This window comes from Lutjanus erythropterus, chromosome 19 (genome assembly GCF_056507025.1).
Source record: "Lutjanus erythropterus isolate fLutEry1 chromosome 19, fLutEry1.hap2, whole genome shotgun sequence".
Lineage (NCBI taxonomy): Eukaryota > Metazoa > Chordata > Actinopteri > Lutjaniformes > Lutjanidae > Lutjanus > Lutjanus erythropterus.
The window spans coordinates 22503786-22526448 of record NC_139335.1 but is presented as its reverse complement, the minus strand read 5'-3'; the positions used below and the strand labels follow the sequence as shown (position 1 = coordinate 22526448).

General features: G+C 39.2%; 1 protein-coding gene across 1 annotated transcript; it reads left to right on the top strand.

Annotated features, from left to right (window-relative positions):
• Positions 1 to 1171: 1171 nt before the first annotated feature.
• top3a (DNA topoisomerase III alpha) lies at positions 1172 to 21596 on the top strand. Its single transcript, XM_084744433.1, has 19 exons — positions 1172 to 1721; positions 3676 to 3735; positions 3852 to 3925; positions 4015 to 4090; positions 4507 to 4615; positions 5737 to 5880; positions 6474 to 6644; positions 6743 to 6843; positions 11322 to 11396; positions 11602 to 11684; positions 12099 to 12309; positions 13246 to 13431; positions 13663 to 13792; positions 14491 to 14604; positions 14764 to 14929; positions 15100 to 15246; positions 15548 to 15670; positions 18783 to 19528; positions 21158 to 21596. Exons 1-19 carry the CDS (start codon positions 1494 to 1496, stop codon positions 21334 to 21336), a joined length of 3123 nt encoding a protein of 1040 aa, XP_084600559.1. The 5' UTR covers positions 1172 to 1493; the 3' UTR covers positions 21337 to 21596.
• Positions 21597 to 22663: the final 1067 nt, after the last annotated feature.

The window sequence follows — 22663 nt, the reverse complement described above, 5'->3', positions numbered from 1 at the left end:
AAAGTAATAATTCACAGGCCAGTTGGACTATAACATCAGTGGTGTGCAACGACCTGATTTTAAATTTATTTTAAGTTAATTTTAGTAGTTTCACTTGTTCTACCATTTGGGTGACTCATTTGTAAATGTATTTCTTTAACTGTAGTATTTTAATAATGTGCTTTTATTTTTCGTTTCCTGAGTTTTTCTTGTAAAATTGTGATTCTTTTGTGTTGGGAAGCACTTTGAGCTCTTACCTTAAAACGTGCTATATACAAATACAATTATTATTAGTAGTATTATTAATGTCGTTATTGTTCATAATAACAATGATGAGAAGTAGAAGAAGAAGAAGAAGAAGAAGAAGAAGAAAAAGATTTTATTTATATAGCACTTCAGTAGCAGTATTTTTATTAGTAGAAGTAATATAATCTTTGGATTAATTTTATTAATTTTCGTTTCCAAGCAAACTCAGTTTGTCTACCTCTTTTTGAATTAGGCTGAGGGTTTACTCACCTGTTTTCAGATTAACTGTATCATTCGGTGAAGGGAAACAAAGTAGGTAAACTCAGTTTATCTACAGTTTACCCACCTCTGTATTTACCAATACGCCCCTGATTCTAGCAGATTTTATGCTCTCTTCTTCCTCCTACAAAAGGATTGGGAAATCGTGGACCTATTAAATAAAACGGGAGAGTTTCATTGCCTTACATGAAGGCATTTTAGAGCTCTCCATACTGTCTGGAATAAAGTAACATGAGTAATATCATATTACCAATATTATTTATTTAGTCAAAAAGTTGTCAGTTTTATTATAATGTCACCATGCTAAATCTAAAGATACAAACAAAATGTATGTTTTAAAAGCGAAATTGCCGAAGCCTCAAATTTTCAGAAAAATAAATACAAAACAAAACAAAACAAAACACAGAGGACCCCAGAGTTAGCAGATGTTGAAAATTACACAATACAAATTCTGATTTAGGGTGGATTTTCTGTTTAACATTGATTAAATTTATCAGATTTTTTAATAATAATAATAATTGTTATTTAGAAGAATGTGTTATTTGTAATAATACGGCTTCTGCTACGCGTGCAGAAAATACTCAGTTTGTGCGTTTATTAAAATATTGTTTTATTTGTACGTTTTGGCAGGTTCAGGATTTTACGACAGTATTACGGCCTTGTTTTACGGCACTATTTGACAGGCGGGCGGGGAATTTGTAAACAGAGCTAGCAGTCACACTGTTTGAGGTCGATGTTGCTCTACATAAAGTTTTTAATTAGTATTTTTTTCATGGTCTAGTAATACTTTTCTATTTTTTCCGTATTTTATGTATCGGGGTTGACATTAGTTGAGGGGTGACCACGTTTTAGCTTCTTGTAAAAGTTTTATGGAGCGGAAAATATGACTTTAGCTCGTTACGTCAGCTAACATGCTAACACTGTGGAGAGACACCAGCAGTGGGGCTGCCTGGAGGACCACCGGCTGCTTCATGTGACAGCAGCTAGGCATGCTAGTGCACCTCCTCGGGAGATCTTTGCTTCGATCGGGACTTCAGCGGCTAGCGGTGCAACGGAGGTTTTTCTGTGCGGCGCAGAGTGTCCAGTGTCCGGACACACCGCAACAGGCAGACATGATCCGGAGCCGTGCTCAGATCAAGCGGGTCCTCTGCGTAGCCGAGAAGAACGATGCAGCCAAATGCATCTCAGAGATCATGTCCAACGGCAGGTCCAGGAGGGTCAGTCATGTCTTCTTATCATCCCAGTACAAAACCCCTCTTCAAATAATGTTAATAGTCAGTGTAGTGCCAAAATGATAAATCGATGGTCAGGGATTTGCTGTTTTCTCTCTCTTGTAAAAGAGAAAATAGTGAAATATCTTTATACTTTAGACTACTGGTCAGACAAAATTAGCACTATGGTTATAGGACAATGGGACACCAATTTGGGCTCTGGGATCTTGTGATGGTGACTTGATTTTTTCAAGTGAATAGTTCAGGGACCGCTTTGTACACTAATAGTGAGTGAGTCTTTATAGTTTGTTTCCACTGATTGCAGGATCACCTTCACAAATCAGCAATTATTCATCCCCCAGTTAGACACAGAATTTCAGCTGAACATAAGTACAAGATAAATCAGGAAATTTTTAATAGAAACCACTACATTTTTGGATGAATAAATTGGATGGCGAAACGTAAGAGACATAAACATGTACATAGGCTGCTACTTAAGTTTTGGTGAAGATTAGGGTTGCAACTAACAGTTATTTTCATAGTTGATTAATTGACAGACTGATTAATCAATTGTAAAAAATAGTTGGTGATAAATGATTGATAATTCAATTAATCGTTGCAGCTCTAGTGAGGATTACTGAGCAAGACAAACTGCATATGGACTGGGGCTGTGTATTGACAAGTATCTGGCAATATATTGTATATAATTGTATAATTATATACAATTGATATATATGTCACAATACAGGTGTTATTGTTCAATACATTGTGATGCTGTAAGAAAGGTGATATTATGCAGTTTTTTAATCTAGTTTTAGGAATATTGTCATAGTATAATGAACATACCACCATATCCATAAAAAAAAGTTTATACTACTTCTTTTTGCAGTCAGAACAGTTAAGATGGACATCAACACTGCTATGCATGTATTGCAATATCACGGTACATGATTTTGAGAATCTATGCAGTAGAACAAAACATAATGTTGCAATTCTCAAATATATCTGCATTTTCTTACACCCTTTATGGACACATTCCAACCAGCGCCCCTGTGATTAAAAGCTATTAAATGGAAGCATTTTGACTTCTATGAAGTTGAGGGAAAAGGGACCTGGACAAGAGCCACACTGTGTGCAAGCTGTGCCTAGCTAAACTAATTATGGATCATTACAAATAGATCTGTTTTAAAAGTAGCAAGTAGTCACACAGTGATAAAAAAAAAAAAAATCGTGTAGAAATCAAAAATTTGATACATCAAAGTGCATCAGTAATCATTTTATAATAGTATTGTAGCCCTCTTAATTAGAAATGAATCAGATCATGAGTTGCCGAGAGATTCACAGTAAATGTTTTCCAGCATCAGACAAAGTAGCAACAGTCACCCAGACACAGGCACAGCAGCAACGTGGATTTGTTTTGTGTCACTGACAAAATTTGACATTGCACAGGACATGATGCGATTTCAAATCTTCGAGGGGTTTCAGTATAAACTTGGTGAAATTATTTAATTTGTTTATCAGTACTTTTTGAGCATTTTTAGCACATTTTAACAATCCCATGATGATAAAGATAGTCATGATAATTTTGGTCACTATACTCTTGATATGGAGTTTTCATACTGTTTTTTCTATAATCTTTATCATAATTAACATCATGAATTTACTGTATAATTAATCTGTAATTATCATTACATATCATGATATAGCAATGTTTGGGGGAAATGAATTAAGCCATTGTAGTAATTATTTTGTCTAACCCCTGTAACTCACTCATTGTGTCATACCAGATTACACACCATCCATATTAAGTAATCTCTACCTTACACACCTTCCACCGAGCTCAAAACACTCTCCCATATCCCGCGACATCAGAGGATGATAATACAAATGATTTGATGAATTAGATTTTTCTGTTTCTCATTGGTTGCTCCTGTACTGATTGCCTTCTTTTCCATTTTAGAGGGAAGGGATGTCAAAGTTCAATAAAATCTATGAGTATGAATATCATCTCTTTGGTCAGGTAAGTGAATGCAGTGAAATAATTAGATACACTCACATGCAGCTGTATGTCTGTTCTTCAGCATTTTACATTGTCTCTGATATTTCTTGTTTCATTATGTCTCCTTCCCCCTCCAGAATGTGACAGTAACAATGACGTCAGTCTCAGGCCATTTACTGGGTCTGGAGTTTAAAGCACCGTTCCAGAAATGGTAAGTCAAAACAGGATTCTTTTTTTGGTATATTCAGTGTCACACAGTGTCATAACAACTGATATCACATCTATCTTTTCTCTCCAAAGGCACAGTTGCAATCCCGTGCTGTTATTTGATGCTGAGATAGAGAAGTATTGTCCAGATAACATGATACAAATCAAGGTATGCTTATTTTCTGTTCTCCCAGGAGTCACAAAATATACAAAAACAAATCTTTGTTTCGTATTTACATGATCTGATTGTGTTCATATGACATTTGAAAGATATTGGCCATGTTAACTGTGATAGTTTTAGTCCTTGGACTAGGATTTACTTGTAATCAAATATCAGTTTTCTTTTTGCTTAAAATAACTTGAGCAGTTGCAGAATTAGTTTATATTTATAAAACCAGGATAAGCTACACCGGGCAGTACGCCCAGATGATGCACTTTTTTTTGCCTTTTCATCTCTCAGCAGTAGGAGACCACAATTGTAATTCAAAGGAAATAATGATGAATACTGACAATAGAAATGGACTGCAGACTTTCCATCTAACCCTCTTTGTTTTCTCTCGTCTCTGTCCCTCTCTGTCTCTTTAGCGGACCTTAGAGAAAGAGGCGAGGCAATGCCAGGCCTTAGTCATCTGGACTGATTGTGACAGAGAGGGAGAAAACATCGGCTTTGAAATCATAGATGTATGCAAAGCAGGTATGATTTTAATATGTGTTGCTTTTGTTGTTGTGGGTTCAAGTATGTGTGCCTCTGAACTCCTTTTTATGGGATTCTTAGACATTTTGGTAAAAGCGCTTATTGTGGAGAGTTATATAAGAGGATTGATACCACTCTCATTTCTGTATGCTAAATATGAAGCTGGAACCAGAATACAGTTAACTTAGCACAAAGACCAGAGGCAGGGGGAAACAGCTAGCTTGGCAATGTCCAAAGGCGACAAACGTCACTAATTAATCACTTATATCAAATTTGTTTAATCTGATCAACAACTGAAGAGTAAAAAACACACATGGTTTTATGGAGTCTGTGTGCCAGGCTGTCTTTTGACCTGTTTCCAGTCTTTGTGCTAAGCTTTGACAACCTACCAAATGTTTAAAACAATACGATCACCGTTAATGATACATTTGATGGTATCAAATACAATGCAAATTTTGTGCATTTTCCTTAATCATTAGTTGAAAATGCTAACAATCATTTAATCAATTAATCATTAATAAACAACAAAACAGACTTCTCATTTTCATTTTTCTCATTTTTTCCACTCATTTTAAGTTTATTTTGAGTGTCTGACTAATTATCGATTAATAATTAATACATTTTTAATCTGTTTAAATTCTTAAAGGCAATTAATTGATCATTAACATCTGTATACCGCAGTTTTAAAAAAGATGACTAAGTGCATATTCACGACCTCACCTCAGTTCAGTTCAGTCTTTATTGTCCTGCCTGAAATTTTTCATTTACTGTTTCTGCACCAGCACTGTGTGCAAACTGTTAATTTAAAAAATTTTTTTTTGCAGGTGTAGTACTTTATTATGCTGTGGTATAGTTGTTTTATACCAGCACTGTATCAAAGTTTAAAATGCTAGTATGAGGACAACTCTAATTAGAGTGCTATCAATCTTTTCCTCCAAAATGTCAAACTGTTCTTTTAACAATGTACATCTTAGTATGTAGAATTAATATTTATATAAATGAATATTTAGAATTAGCAACATTTCTGTGACTGTACAAAGTCAGAAAATAGCAGCTTTTGTGTGTTTGTCCATAAATCGCCTCTGCTAATATTGTGTATGCTTTTTCTGTGTGATTTTTAGTGAAGCCTAATATACAAGTCTTTCGAGCGAAGTTTTCTGAGATCACCCCCAACTCCATTCGGAGGGCTTGTGAGACTCTAACAGAGCCAGATGCTAACATCAGTGATGCTGTTGATGTCCGTCAGGAGCTGGACCTGAGAATAGGTACAGTAGAACTCAAACCGGGGGCCACTGCAGAGGACTGAGGACCTCAGTACATGACTATGAGGCACACGCCTTACCAACGGAGCTACAGGGGCATGGTTTAAGAGTGCCAGCACTATTAAACTGGAAATAATCAGGGGAAAATCAGTTCACTAAAGCATTGTGATTCTTTTTTTTTTCTGTATCCTTAAATGATTTCTTTTGAAGTGTATGATTCAACTTTTTCACGTAATCTAGTGTTAAAAAAACAATAAAAATTCATGATACATCTTAATATTGAACAGCAATGCTTATAGAGTTACAGCACTTAAGAGTTACAATACCTCTTGATTTACACCCAGGTATCGTGAGAGTACTGAACCAGGACATAAGTGTACCATCCCAGCCCTACTGAATGATACATAAAGATTCTTATGGGATGGCTCAACAGATAACGGTTCATACACCACAAACACAAGTTAAAGTCTAGATGAACACCTTGGTTAGATGACACTTTATCCATGATGCAACACCAGTTCATTCCATTATAATGAAAACTCCTGTAAATTGCTAATATATGTTTCCACCCTCTCTCCTGTGCTCACCTTCATCAGGTGCATCCTTTACCCGATTCCAGACGCTTCGACTGCAGAAGATCTTTCCAGAGTCTCTGGCCAATCAGCTGATCTCATACGGCAGCTGTCAGTTTCCTACTCTGGGGTTTGTGGTGGAGCGCTTCAAAGCTATCCAGGCTTTCATCCCTGAGACTTTCTATAAGATCAAAGGTGAAAACTCGTCACAAACACGCAGGTCCAGCAGAGATGCAAGTGTTCAGGACTCTCACTCCTCTTCATTCCTCTTGTTCTTTGTGTCTTTTTCTCAGTGCTGCACGAGGTGGAGGAGGACACTGTAGAGTTCACTTGGAAAAGAAACCGTCTCTTCAACCACACAGCTTGTCTGGTGCTCTACCAGATCTGCATGGAGGTATGTGCCTGTTTGTGTGTGTGTGTATGTTTTACACTGACCACATTAATGCGTGAAAATGTGCATCTATGTTATGTCATGTGCTCTCTTTGAGTGTTACAATGAATCAAAGTAGGTCTAGAAATCTTTTTACATCATCTAATGTAATAGATTTTTGCGTTTACATTAGGGGTGCAACGGATCGAAAAACTCACGGTTCAGATCGTATCACGGTTTGAGTCACGGATCGGATCATTTTTCAAATCAGCAAAAAAGAAAAAAGTGGTGGGATTAGGGTATAATTATTTAAAAAATGCACTTGTCTGATCTTTGTTTGTAATTATCACCATAGTTATGTGATGTAATATAATAATGATAATAGTAATGATAATGGTAATAATATTAAAAACTTCAAACTTATACAGTGCTGTACTATGTATATACTATACATATATTAGATCATTATACACTGTACAGTATAATACACAACTATGCTCTGTAGTCTGGCTCAATGTCCCGCCTACAGCAGCACATCTGATTGGTTAGAAGTCACGATCAATCAGCAGACACACTGTGTCACAGACGGGGTGAGACAGAGCTGCACCGGTGAGCAGAGAGGAGCTGTGTAGAAGTTAAGACAGCTGATATCACCAAAGTTTCAATGAACATCACAGTTTTATGATCTGTTTCTTTGGTGATAGCAGAGTTACATCAGTGAAAAAAGTTATGGTCTGGATTTCACTCAAGGCGATGAGACTGCATTGAGACTTTGGGTATTATAACTTATACAAAAGTAACAGTGACAATAAAACTATGATGCTCAAATGTAGTCTGTGGATCACATGATTGCTGAACCGTAGAGGGTGATCCATACGGGACATGGGTCAACTGCAATCTGTTGCACCCCTAATATACATATCAAAGATCCCTGTACTAACAGGCTTTGTCGATCTGCTTGTGTTACGGTTGTGAGCTTTCTTCAGAACATTAAATGTGACAAATCTGAGGTTCTTTCATTGGTTTCATATATTTTGTGTGTTGTTCAGCAGTGAGTTTAAACAGTGCTGAGTTGTTGACATGTTCAAGGAAGTGCCATCAAGTGTCTTATAAAGACTTGTGTGACTGGTTGATGTCCATGAAGGGAATGTTGAGTTTCTTAGTGACGCTTTTAGTCTTTGTATTGCTCCTGTTTGCCTCTGACTCACTCTTTCCTCTAGGTGGGTTCTGGCTTATTTTCATAATATGTGAATTAACAAGAGTATGAATTTCTATATTACTTATAACCATAACCACGGTGCATAGTTGTGAGTGTACAACATGCAGCACTCATCTTTTTGGTAGATCAGTTTGCAAACAATGAACAAAGCTCATGTTGTTAACTGATTTAAAAAGGGTATCTCCAGACCCGCAGCAGAGAGAGAGAGAATTTGTGTTTGAGATGAATATGAACAGACATGTTGACATGATATTGGCTAAAAATTAAGTGTGTGACCTGGACTACACTGCAGACACTGTTACAATGACAAACACGAGGACAGATCCACTCTGTGAACTCTTGTCTCCTCTTCTTGTCTCTGTCTTCATCTCCTTACATCTCATGCATTCTGTAATCTGCTGTTCTCAAATTGTTGAAAATTGTTGTTAATAACTGTACTATAGATATTCTTTTTAAAATTAGATTTAAAAAACAGAAGAAATGAATGTGAGCTAGTTCATTTTTGGGAATTTGAACTAGTTCATTGTAATCTCTGTGAACAGAAATTTGAGCTATTTCTTGTGAAGTGGAACTTGCACAACACTGACAAAATTTCCTTAGTAGCATCATCAAAAACAACATTATTTAGGAAGTAAAGATGATTTTTAAAAAAGTAGAGAATTGTTGCTTTATTTGATTTTTATCACAGATTTGAAGTTACCCTACACTTAATTAAATATCGAGAAAATCCAGAAATTATATTTGGGAAATGAGGTCAAAACATTTACACACAACTCACTTATTACACAGTCTGATCAAATTTTTATTTTTAAGAGGAAATTCTTTACTTTTCATGTTAATATCCAGTCAGTGCTGATGGTAAATCAATTAAAGACAGAAGCTCACAGAGCAGGAAAGCCATGTTCTCCTGCTCATGGGTCCGTGTCAGCAGGGCCTACATATACAAGAGTGCATTGCAGTTGAGCTTTTGACGCCCGCGCCCATGAGTTTTTCCTTAAATATATGCACAATCAGTTATTGCACATGTGAAAATACATAAAATATGACAATATCATCAGTTTTTATCATACTGTATGGTAATGCAGTCATAGTCATTGTTGCCCACACACACTGTGTGTTTACAGTGATGATTATGTTTTGGTTTTGTTATGATTTCTGCTATAGTGTCGGTACATTGTGTTGTTCTGTAAGCTTTTATTTGTTGATCTTGCCTCAGCATCTTTTTGTTTTGAACCCTGTGTGGTCTCAGTTACTGGTAACAGGATAGAGGTGTCGTCTGACTGAGAAACACTTTGGCTTATTATTTACCAAGATACTCACAGCTGATGAGCATGTAATTATCACTTAGCTAATTCTCACTGTTTCCCACGGAGCAAGATGTGACTACCAGGAGCCAAAGTCAGGTCAGACAAAAACAACACTGTGTGTTCCTGTACACCAGAGCTCAATCAAAAAAATATTGTATTTCTCAATTATTTGTTTCCTTTGGTTTCTTAAGTAATACCCACTTAACAAAAAAAATGTGTGTGTGTGTGTCTGTTTTGTCCTCAATTTATATACTAAAGCTGTGCTAATCAATGTTTTTTATATTTACAGAGCCTCAAATGATGATGTATAATGTAACAAACCCACATAGATAATCACTTTTCTCTGCATTTCAACTCCATATCCATTCTTTTGTTCATTGTTCATTGCTCACAGCTCATTGTTTTCCAAAAATTAATTAGTATGGTTTTCAGGGGGCCCTGTGCAGTTTTCTTGTCAGCAAGGTTTCTGTTTCCAATTCTTCACCAAAACTTGTTGTGTAGATCCATGTTTCCGTACTATCAGGCTTCTTTTTCTCTGCCTTTGCTGCTACATTTATGCGTTTCTTGGCACATTAGTGCCACCTATCGATCAGTGGCAATACGTGAAACTATTGGCAGTAATGAGTGTCTCCTGCTTCAAACAAAACAGAAACTCATAAAAGCATTGCATCATCGCATGACTAATGGTCAAAACCTCCACAGGGTCTTTAAGCAGGTTCACAGCTTTCATTTTTCAACATGATTGACTTCACTTTTTAGATCATGTAGTCTTAGATTTATGCATTCATTGACAGTTAGTGTTACCACAAAATTTAATTTTGGACTTAAGCATCCACAATGATCTCTTTGAAGTTTGTCAGTTGTCAGGAAATAAAGCCCCACTGGCCAGAGACACCAAGACAAAATGCTGTTGCATAACTGGTGCAAAATTTATTCATACTGAAATACAGCACCAGCAAACCAACACAGTCAGTTTGTCTTGTCAACATATTGATGGACATATTGTGTTTGGTTAATGTGGTATCCTGGGCATAGAAAGTAGTGTTTATTTGATATGCATCTAAAAATATGCTGATCGTTGATGTTTCCTACACCTAAAAAGACTCCCAGGACTACAACCCTGTTTACAAAAAAGTTGGGACATTGTGTAATTCATGAATAAAAACAGGGTGCAATGATTTCCAAATCATTTTCAATTTGTATTCAGTTTTATGCAATGCAGAGTTACCAGACCGAATTTGATGCCTGCAACACATTTCAAAAAAGTTGGGACAGGACAACGAAAAACTGGGAAAGATGTTCAAAAAGCATAATTTCCGCAGGTTAACTGGTAACAGGTGACAGTGTCATGATTGAGTGTTGGTATATGTAAGTATACAAAAAAGTTAATTTACCTTATCAGTACAATTTACAACGTACGCACTCATTTCCCAATGCAGAGGTGAAATCAGTACCCCAAAAAATCTTTTAAAATCCTTCTGTCAAAGCAGTTAACCAGATTTAACCAGAGTTGCTGAATAGTGGTAATTATTAGAATGTGACACATTAAAGGTCCTGATATATTGACCCATAATATTCACTTACTGTACCCACACTGTAGAGACTACCTCTGATTTGTCTGGTACTTGTTGCCTCTGTTGGTAAGGTGATTATAGAGACTACTTTGCATGGATATGAATACAGTTATGCCCTGAGATTTTGGCGTTTGGTGTGCCTTGGGAACAAAAAGTTTGAAAACCACTTTGCTGGGGAATGCATTATGTCAGTGGAGTGTTCCCACGGGCATAGCGATACAAACGTGTGTGTTGTGTTTGTGTGTGTGCAGGCACACGTGTGTAAACTCTCCTCCGCCTGCAGCTGTCTCAGGAGCACACAGCAGCAGTAAATTTGAATGTGTTGTTGATCTGCCTGAATAAAATGGGCTAAAAGCCACATGTAGAAGGTACACAAGAGAATATCCTTTCATTCATTTCCAGGATCCCATAGCAACAATCACCTCAGTAACCAGCAAACCCAAGAGCAAGTGGAGACCGCTGCCTTTGGACACTGTGGTAAGAACATAAAGTCAAGCAGCCACACACACATATATATACGCTACATCTTAAAACACATCTGTGTATGGTGTAAAGTGTATGTAGTTGTCTCCCAAAACGACAGAAAGAGCAGAATTTTGTCTGCTTGAGTGTCCTGGGTCCTTGTATTGAAAACCCCCACCTGCTTTGTCCCACTCTGAAAAGTCCTCTATCTGTCCAACAGGAATTGGAGAAACTGGCATCTCGCAAGCTGAGAATAAATGCAAAAGAGACCATGAAAATTGCAGAAAAACTCTACACCCAAGGGTGAGTGTGTGTGTGTTAGGTAATGTGCATGCGTACTGCTATCCACATAGCAAACTCTTGTCTTGGTCTGACCATATGCTGAATGTCCCTATCAGTTTATCCTCCTGCAGTATTTTTCATCTTTCATTTGAACTTGTTTCACTCAGACAGCTGGCTTGAAGCCACCTTATTAGAGGCTTTGTGGTGTCAGTGAAACGGTCAAATGTATTTTTTGTTTACCAGGTTGTTATAGCACCTCAAAGTCGAGCCTATTTCTGTACATGAAAAGGCACCATCTGGCAGGGCGGCATCTTTCAGGCGTTTAATAGATGAGTTTACCAGCAATGTCACATTTCTAAAGCGTTCCTTCTTCGTTTGTCTGTGTGAGGATGACTTATGACAGGTGTGTGTTTGTTTTTTCCTTTTTCTGTGCAGTTACATCAGCTACCCCCGTACAGAGACCAACATTTTCCCCCCCAACCTGTCCCTCACACCCCTGGTGGAGCAGCAGACACAAAGCCAGGACTGGGGGGCGTTTGCCCAGCGGGTCCTCGACCAGCCTGGGGGTCCCAACCCGCGGCAGGGCAAGAAATCTGATCAAGCCCACCCCCCCATACACCCAACCAAGTACTGCAACACACTGCAGGTTAGTCTGCAAAAACTGGAGCTCAGTTTGCGCAAATGTACTTTTTTTTTTTTCTCCCTTCCCTTCAGAATTTTTGCCCTCTGGCCATAATACAGAATAATGACAGGTTGACCAAAAACAAACAAAAAAAATGTATATTATTATTTTCTGCTGCCAAAATGTTCTTGTTTTTTCACTGTGAATCATAATAAAACTAAACACAACTAGAAGTATGGACTCAGTAGAGTGAAGAATCCCACCATGGAACATATGGTGAAGCACCTACTGCAATGCCACCACAACAGCCAAATGCAACCAGCGGAGGTTATCTTGTCCCTATGTTTTCCCTAGCTGAAACAAGATTTCAGACGTGTGATGTATGTTGTGACTTTGAAGGAATTTAATATGGAACTGTCATTTTGCTATAATTATTGCAGGAATTATTGCCGAAAATGTGTTAAGTGAGGTCACTGTGACCTTGACCTTTGACCACCAAAATCTAATCAGTTCATTTTTGAGTCCAAGCGAGCATTTGTGCCAAGTTTGAAGAAATGACCTGAAGGTGTTTGTGACTTATCGCCTCTGGCCTTAGAAACATAGAAGTCATAAAAGTCATATAAAGGTTTGTCAAGGTTTTTCAAAAACTGGGAGTCACAGATATTTTCAACAATATGATGGAAACAATTGGCTCCAAGGTTTCACAGATGGCCTACGGCACCTCAAATGTCACATCAGTTGTATTCATGCAAGATAGCAAACATAACAAACAAAAACAGTATTTTTTTAATTCTCTAATTTTGTGAATTTTGAAGTATATGCATGTTGAGTGTCCGGACAAACACAAACATACACATACTTGAACAGATGATCATATTTTATGCATGTCACACTCGCATGGATTTGTAAACAAAACACAGACAGTGTGAAATAATGATTTTCTGTTTCTTCTGTGTCCAGGGAAACGAAGGACGCTTGTATGAGTTCATTGTCCGACACTTCCTGGCTTGTGTATCCCAGGATGCTGTGGGGCAGGAGACTGTGGTGGACATAGACATCGCTCAGGAGAAGTTCTCCACCTCAGGACTCATGATCATTGCAAGGAACTACCTGGACGTTTACCCATATGACAGGTGGAGCACCAAGGTATGATGTGTGTGTGACTATGAAATCTTTGAGCCCACTATCCTGTTGTTTTTGTTTATCTGAGCACATTTAATTGAAATTATTGTACCGCACAAAGCTGAAATAATTTTAACATTCTAAACTCAAAGGAAATCAGTCTTACAGAGTATGCTGTGTGTTACTTCAGCTTCGTGCTTCCTTTTGCTGCTTGTGTGGGGTGTATTCTCATAAAACCTACTTTGTACTTGCTAGCTGATTCCAGTATACGAGCAAGGCTCCCAGTTCCAGCCCTCCGCTATCGAGATGGTGGACGGACAGACGAGTCCACCCCAGCTGCTCACTGAAGCTGACCTCATATCACTGATGGAGAAGCACGGCATTGGTACAGTATGCACACATGCAAAATGAGTCTGTTTTTTTGCTCATTTAGTGAATTAAAACCTGATAAATTAATGTATTTCATCATACTGACCCAAAGAAATGTTGTAAATCCAGTAGTATGAAGCACTCCATGTTTTTTTTAATATTTAATTCTCCATATAAACTATGATTTAGTCATGAACTACTTTGATCTCCTCACCTTCCTTTTATCTTCAGTTCTCTTTTCCCCACATACGCACACTTGTGAGTGTGTATATGAGTGTGTGTGGGGAAAAACTGCAACATCATGCTGTTCACAGACAGGTCTGCTGTCATGAGTTTGTGAGACTTATTGAGTGAGAGAGAGAGACAGTGTGTGTCCAGAAGGGAACCCCAGACCCGCGAAAGATTACGTTAGAGTGATTATTTTTTTTTAAAAATGAATACAAATCTTGCTCAAGGGTTCCCTTCTAGACACAACTGGGCGCGCAGTTTCAAAAATAGACAATCAATTCATGGCGGCCAATGTTCTTATTGTGACAGGCTGCCACAAATAAATGAATGTAGGGGAAACACTGCAGAAAAATGTCAGCACATATAGTCATCATTCAGCCTGTGCACGCGCCCTTTTGTCAAGTTAATGTAGAACTGCAGTTGTTTTTGCAGGATTAATTGTTTGGTGTCTAATGCAAACTGTGCTATATGAACTGTCTATTACAGGCACAGATGCAACCCATGCAGAGCACATTGAGACTATAAAGAGTCGCATGTATGTGGGCTTAACAGCTGATCAGAGGTTTCTACCTGGAGAGCTCGGCATGGGACTGGTGGAGGGTATGGACACACACATACAGACACACACACTGCATACCACATTATACAGTAGGTTTTAATACATGCAGATGTTGAAAGGCTCCTTAATACTGTTGCCCATGTCACTATGATATGTAAATATGATGTATATCAATTATACAAATTTGTCTATTTATTTAGGTTACAACTCCATGGGCTATGAAATGTCCAAACCAAACCTGCGTGCTGAATTGGAGGCCGACCTCAAGCTGGTATCAGAGGGCCAAAAGGACAAACGAAGAGTGCTGCAGCACTACATCCAGAAATACAAGACCGTCTTCATCGAATCCGCCAGGAAGGCGAAGAAGTTAGTGACAATTTACTTTTTAGTAAATTTGTGATGCAGAATTTAGACTCAAATGAGCAGAATCACGTCATATTTTACAGTGATGGGTCAGTTACACGTGCCCTGTAATTACTGCAGACTGGTGATTGTTGTGATCCAGGTAAGAAGTCATTTTTATGTTGTTTCCTCAGGTTAGATGAAGCCCTGTCACCATACTTGGGTGCAGCTCAGCAGATCACTGAAGTAGAGCAGCTGGACATGGAGATCCCGCTGCCGGTCAGGAAGTGCCCTCACTGTGGGCGGGACATGGTGCTGAAGAAGAAGAGGGAGGGAAACGGGTGAGAAGAGAACCAAAACAAAGAAGCTTAAAACTGAATTGTCTGGAGAAAACGAAGATGCTGTCTGTCTAGCTGCAGTTCAGTTTGTTTTATTTTTGCTACTTAGGTACTGTCACGAAACTCATTTGTCAGAAGCTTTAAATTTGGTATTCCACAGTATGGTCACAAGTAATCCCCTATTTACCACAACAGTCTGTCAAATACATACTGTATTAATGCGTTATTCTTAGACGTCGATGTTTTGTAAATGTACTAACACGGCTCCACTTGTCCTCCCCCTTGTGTCTCCGTGGCCTTGCAGTAAGTTCCTGACCTGCGTGGGTTACCCAGCGTGTAAGACAGCAGTGTGGTTCCCCGACATGGTGGTGGAGGTCAGCAGAGACGAAAGCGTTTGTCCCACCTGTCAGCCACACCCTGTTCACATGTAAGTATTTTATTCATACTAATTTATACAAATCCCACTTTCAAGAAAGTTGGGGTGCTGTGTAAAACGGAAATTAAAAAAATAATGTGATGATTTGCAAATTCTTTTCTTAGTTACCTGTAAAAGCTCCAAACAGGTCTTTTTTGATCATTCCACAACTTTCCCAGTCTTTTGCTGCCAGCTTTTTTGGAAAGTGTTGCAGGCATCAAATTCAGAATGAGTGTATATTTACAAAAAACAATGAAACTTATCAGTTTGAATGTTAAATATCTTGTCTTGTCACAAAGATTAGACTCTGATGACACTGATGGCTCTGTTAAACAATGAATCCCTTCACCTGCCGTATAGTTAAATAGCATTTTTCATAAAGAATATCAATTCCAACTCCATATTAATTTCTCCATATGCTCAGATATTTTGTGAATCAGATGAAATGAAAATATTATTATTAATACTTTAGATTTTGATATTATCCCAAAGCAATTTGGATACTGTACATGTGAAGTTTACTTATCATCGAGGGGTATTTCAGAAAAGTGGTTTCACAAAGCCTGACCCTAAACCTGAACTCTGAGTTGAATAAATCTGAAGAGACACACCCTGAGTTTCTGATCCAGTGCAGCTGATCAGAATTAGAACAGTCAACTCTGAGTGTAATGGAAACGCATGAAAACAATGAATACGACATGAAGATGTAGTTCAGTGAACAGCAGCAACATCAGTGAGAACTCTGAGGGGACAAACTACCTCAAATACCAAAAACTTTTAAATCACAATCTTACGACGGTAAAGTTTTCAGTGCTTGATGCATGTAAGCTATCGCGATGGACGATGGCACTGTCCATCGAACCAAACCTAGTTAGAAAAAGCGTTTTGGCGGCTCTTTTAAATTGATGTGAAGACAAATTCAGAAAATGTGAACAAAGAGAATTCCATATGTTGGACCCTCCGTACCATGTACTAAACTGAGACTGGAACATATAGGAATGAGGAGATCTAAGGAGACGACTATGTGTGGAATATGTATGCAATGGATAATTGTATGCAAATATGTCATGAAAGGAACAGGGGAGGATTCTTTTTATGAATCCATGAACAAATAAACCAATCTGGAGATGGTTCACTTGATAAACACGGAGGAAGCTTTCAAAATCTAGTGTTCACCGGGACGCACCGCCTTCCTCTACCTGTGTGTGACGGCTACCCTGGTGAACTACTGCAGCTCACACGTGTGGCGGCCACACAGACAACGTTGCTGCTGCCTTTCTACATTGAGTTTGCAGAGGAGTTGTGAAGAGAAGTGATGAGTTGTGATCAGAAAACAGTGTTACTCAGAGAGAGAGAGTGCATGGTAAAATACTGCTCTTCAATGCGATTTTTTAATGTCTGTGACATATTCTACAGATACAGACAATGAACCTAGTGAAAGGTGTCATGTTGCTGATATAATATCAATATGACTATCAACAAATCGTTTTCACTGTCTTCTTTTGCTGAGAACTGCACCTGTCTTATGAAAAACAAGAGGCTTCAGCTGTAACCTGGATGAAAAAGCTTCTGATGGACGCCATATATACTGTACATACATAACTTAACATTTTTACCTTTAAAAATGTTCTTCACTTCAGTGTCAAGTACCTCAGTTTGCCATCAACACACAGCTTACATTTCTTAGATTAATGAGGCGTGTATGTAGGCACTGCAACACAGCAACAAACACAGATGAAACTCGCAGTGGACTCAGCACTGCAAGAAACTTGTCCATATTCTTGTTTACACAAGTGGGCGTTAACCCCTTGAGCACGTGCCTCGGTTCAGTCCAAATATAGGGCATGCTCACTTGCATCGAGCCAAAGTGCTCCACACCAGCATCTGTTACCATGGCAACCAATCTGGTACAGAGCTCAAAGTTGAACTACAGCACTTACTCTAAAACAATCTCACAGTTTTTTAATCAGATCTCACCCAGCAGTTTGAGCTTGTTGGATAACTTCAGATGGTGTTAACAGCAGGTGTGTGTAGTGCAGGAATAAACTGTTTCTTACCGCGACTGTGTCACTCGTCACCACAACTACTTGCTGTTTTATTTAAAAGTTTGATTTTTTCATAAGATGCTTAAATTAGTCAGTTCACACAATCTTTAGTGAGTGTCCTGTGGCTGTTAAATAATATACTGATATCACATGAAATAGATGACCCTATGCATTCATTGGCACCAGCTTGTAGACAAGGGTCTCTTGACATCTTACCTCAGGATATCTTAATGAAAATGGGTTCTATACATACCCAAGAGTCTCCTCTTTACAGACTTTCCCACTTTATGCTAATCCCATGCAGGTTCTTGTGTTATTTTCACCTATTCAGAAAATGATGTATTTGAATATTCTTGCATACAGGGGTCCCTAAACAGAATTGGAATTGTATAAATTGAGTCTGAAAGGAAAGTTGAGCCTCTTGTGGATTTAATGAGCCCAATACTCTTAGTCTTGTTAAATGTGATGATGTTAGTGATTTTAATAGCCAATTCATTATACTGAGACCATTTTTGGAGGCTGTAACATGATAGCGGTTACTTGAAGGAATTGTTACTCATGGCCATCTAATCTGCTTTGTGCCAAAACATTAACCGTCTGAACAGCAACAACTTCCACTTGGGCATGCAGGCTCTAACCTATGAATAGGCAACATCAGGTGTAAATTATTCAGGATTTCACTTTTTGTGAGTTACTCCAAAAATGTCGATTTTTGTATCTATTGTAGTTTTGTAAAGCCATCTGGCTGCTTGAGATGTTCAAGGTAAATAGCAAAATGTTAAAAGTAAATAATAGTGTTTAAATTGAGAACCTGGGGCTAAGTTGTGATGGCGTTGCAGTAAGTGCTTCACCATATGTTGTATTTTCAGGGCAGTAGGCTTTTGATTTCAGGATAATGAGCTGAACTTTACTTTGACAGACAACTGACTAACTTACTATTTAAGACTCATTGTTGCTTTTTATTGTCAAATTTCAACATTACGCTTGTCTTGTGCTTCTGCAGTGTTCCTGCAGCTCCATCCCATGTACTCAAGTTCACTCCTTTAACATTCGTCTCCTGTGTGTCCAACATCCTTCAGGTTGAAGTTCAGGTTCCGCAGGGGCAGCCTCCCTCCCATGATGCCTTTAGAATTTGTAGGCTGCATCGGTGGATGTGACGAGACGCTGAGAGAGGTCCTGGACTTGAAATATCTCCGAGCAGGCGGAGGAGGTGGAGGAGGTGGGGGAGGCGGAGGAGGCGGAGGAGGTGGAGGAAGAGGAGATGACCCTCGTCCACCAGCTCCAAGGCCCCCAAGGCCAAAGCCACCCAGAGCCCCAAGTTCCAATCCCCGACCTTCCCTTCCCCCTGTCCCCTCCTGGACCCCGCAGCCACGACCTCCGCCAGGTGGCAGGGGTGGCAGTGTAGACACCAACAGTGATGTCATAGTGTGTAACTGTGGTCAAGATGCGGTCCTTTTGACCGTGCGCAAGGACGGACCCAACCAAGGTCGGCAGTTCTACAAGTGCAACGCTGGGAGCTGCAACTTCTTTCTGTGGGCGGACGAGCCAGGTCAGCAGGGGGCACCGCAGAGTCGAGGGCCACCGGTACAAGCACCTCCAAGGCCCTCTCTGGGGTTCAGGAACACCTCTGGGGGAGGCAGAGGACAGGACGGGGGAGCAGGAGGACAAGTGGGACAGACGATGTGTAACTGTAATGAGATGGCAGTGACGCGAACGGTGCAAAAGGACGGTCCAAACAAGGGACGAATGTTCCACACCTGCGGGAAACCTAGAGACCAGCAGTGTAACTTCTTCCAGTGGGCTGATGAGAACGCACCTCCAACAGGCAAGGCACACACACACACACACACACACACACACACACACACACAACATTTATATGGAAAATTAATTACAATCAGAGCAGGATCCGATAAAATGTAAAACTAAATGTAATAAAATAATATTTACATTTATATGTACATGTCTATATACACATACACACCCAGGAAATAATTTTATAGTGCACTTATCTCACAATTTTTTAAACCCTTTCTTTGTCACTCTCCATGTTGACAACAGCTGTGACCAGAGGCGTTATGTTTTTGGGTAAATTCAATTCTTCTGAATGTGATATTTCAAAACAGCCTTGGAGGAATTTCTCCAAACTTGAAACAAATAAAAGATGCTAACTGCACCTAGCATTCTGATACGTCTGCTAATTTGGTGCATTACAGACATCTGAGTCTGGGTTTGACTCAAACATGAACAACTGAATCTCTGTGATCTTTCCTTTAATGCTAACTAATCCTGATGCGCAACCTAGCTCAAGCGGTGGCGTGCAGAAGGTGAGGCCAGATCCAAATTTCTTTAACAAAGGAGGAAGAGTAGATGTACTTCCAGACTCTTATTCGAGTGAAAAGTAAAAACATATTAAACAGAAAACATATTAAACAAAATATAAATCATAGCAGAGTACATGTCCAGAGGGGAATTTTAAGTATGTGGCTGTAGCCTCATTCACACATGTGACTGTTCCCAGAAATGTTCCAGCATTTTCCCCAAAAGGGGTCAGAATCAGTTTTCTGGGAAAATCTTCACTGGTTGCCTCCACCGCCACCACCTATTACTGGCATTGCCATGTCATGTGTGACGAGGTGTAATACAGGAATGCCTGGAAGGTATTGCCATTAATTTACTGGGAACTGTGTGTGAAAGAGGCTTTGTCTTTTTCGCTTAACAGTTCGCAGCTACACTGAGTTAAAAGTGCTACTCATTGTGACTGTATTAAAAATAGTTCACTGAAATACCTTGAGTGCGGAAAGAACTGTAGTCTCCTTTCAAAGCTGGAAATTAAGGGTTTCACCACCATTACTCTCTGCTAGGTTTAATTTTGACCTAAAGGGGACTTTTATAACGTCCATATATCATATGATTTTGGTTTTGGTTTTGGTTTCTGGTACCTCTCAGGTACTTAACACTTTACCATTTACCCTCTGTGAAATTTCCCTTGCATCCTACGCAGGGAAAGCAGCACATTAAAGGAACACCCATTAATACATTCATGAAAACAATACATTACAAACATTTGCAATGCATTTCATTTGATGGCTCACAGTTCACCATCTGACTGCATTAATATAGCTGTCAAATCATTTGCACCATAAGGCTGGAGTCAGCTAATGCTTTCTACAACACACCATGTTTTTTTTTTGTTTTTTTTTTATCTGAATACAAGCATGCAAGGCAGAAAAGAACTCAGAACAAACACGAGAGAGGGAGACAAATCCTTTTCAACCACATCTTATAGTTAATGATAAAGAAAAACTGTCACGACTCACAAACACTCCCACTGAGACCTTGAAGCATCCACTTAACTGGCTAACATAGTACTGCAAGTCCCAGTACACACAGAAATATCTTGGGTACTTTTTATCCAGTCACCTCTAACCACCCCTCTGTTCCTCCATGTCAGGTGGTTTTGGTGGTGGATTTAACGGTGGTGGATTTAACGGTGGTGGAGACGGAGGGAAGAAGGGAAGGAAGATAATCGGAGATGCCACCGCTAACAAACCTCCAGCTGCTAAGAAACCTCGTACCTGTGGCATCTGCCACATGCCAGGACACACCCGAGTCAGCTGTCCCCAGCGGTGATGCCTCGTTAAAGACAATATGGAGTTATTGAAGTCTGTGACTTCAAAGTGTGGAGCCAGATTTGATTTTTCAAATATGCAACTGCTCAGATTGCAAGTTCCTCCTCACACGGGGTGAACATCTTCTTCAGGTGTGTAAGAATGTATTCGAGACCCTGTATTCTTCCTGTACACTTACACAGCTTCTCAATAAGAAGCGATGCAAGCAAACAGCTGATTGCTTCATTTGTTGTAAATGCGAATGTCCTAGCCTGCTCTGTGTGTCAGCAAACAGATTGAGCGTTGCTTTTCTGTTTTTTTTTTAATTGCTTGGGCTTGGAAAGAAAAAAAAGGGAGGATCACAAATCACATGGAGTCTGATCAAATCTGATTTTGGATACTTTCATATGTGGTCCTAAATCAGATACAGGTCAGATTTTTTTTTTTAGTGGTAGTGTGAGTAGTTAAATCGAATTCATTCAGCTGTTACATCACTGACCCGTCTGTGTGTCTTACAGCAAGACCATTGTGGACAGGAGCTGAGGAGTTAAAAGTTGCCCCTCAGCATCCAGAAATTTTGGATGATATGTTTTTGTGAAGTCATTCATGTCACCACTCCTGGCTCCGGCTCTGCATCCACACACACCTACTTGCAGAAGTAATGGCTAGTGCTCCACAAAAAAAGTAAATAATTAAAAAATTGTCTCATCCGCCTTATCATCTGCTCATGAATCTGTTGGCTTCCGCTGCACATTAACTTGTAAATTAAACCATAAACGCTGACTTCTGCGGCCTTGTGTGCACTTCCGCACAAGTGTGCTGCATGTGAAGTCTTTGTTATTGCTCTTTTGCACATGTGGATCAGTTCAAGACTGTGACCAGTTCACACTGGAATCTGATATAAAGAAAATGTGAACAGCCAAACTGAAAAATCAGATCTGAGCGATAAATCATATTTGAACATTTAGGCGTGCAGTCTGATAAAAGGTCTCAAGGGTCTAAAGGGGCAAAAACAGCTTTGAGCACAAGGCCAAGGTCCTGTAATAAATATGGATCCGAACAAAATCAGAAATTGTATTTCCCTGTTGCAGTTGAGCAGCATGTTGGGAACTAGCTAAACAGTAAAAAGTAGACCATCTCTTTCTATTTTCATCCAGTTTTTCCTCAGATCTGTAGCGTTTGTTCAAGATGAATGGCTCTTCTGACCCCTAGGACGAAATTCAAGGGTTAATTGTTAGTATCTGTTAGGTCTTGCCAGTTTCATTCCCAGAATCCATGCAGGAATTCAACATCTTAGGAAATACACTTATTCGCTCTCATGCCAAGACTTAGATGAGAGGACTGATACC

Bases quoted from the DNA above. Each gene is read 5' to 3' on its own strand.
- top3a (XM_084744433.1), top strand. From the start codon at position 1,494: ATGCTAGTGCACCTCCTCGGGAGATCTTTGCTTCGATCGGGACTTCAG. The intron at 6,844-11,321 runs GTATGTGCCTGT...ATTCATTTCCAG, and splicing joins TCTACCAGATCTGCATGGAG to GATCCCATAGCAACAATCAC. The intron at 14,605-14,763 runs GTATGGACACAC...CTATTTATTTAG, and splicing joins CGGCATGGGACTGGTGGAGG to GTTACAACTCCATGGGCTAT.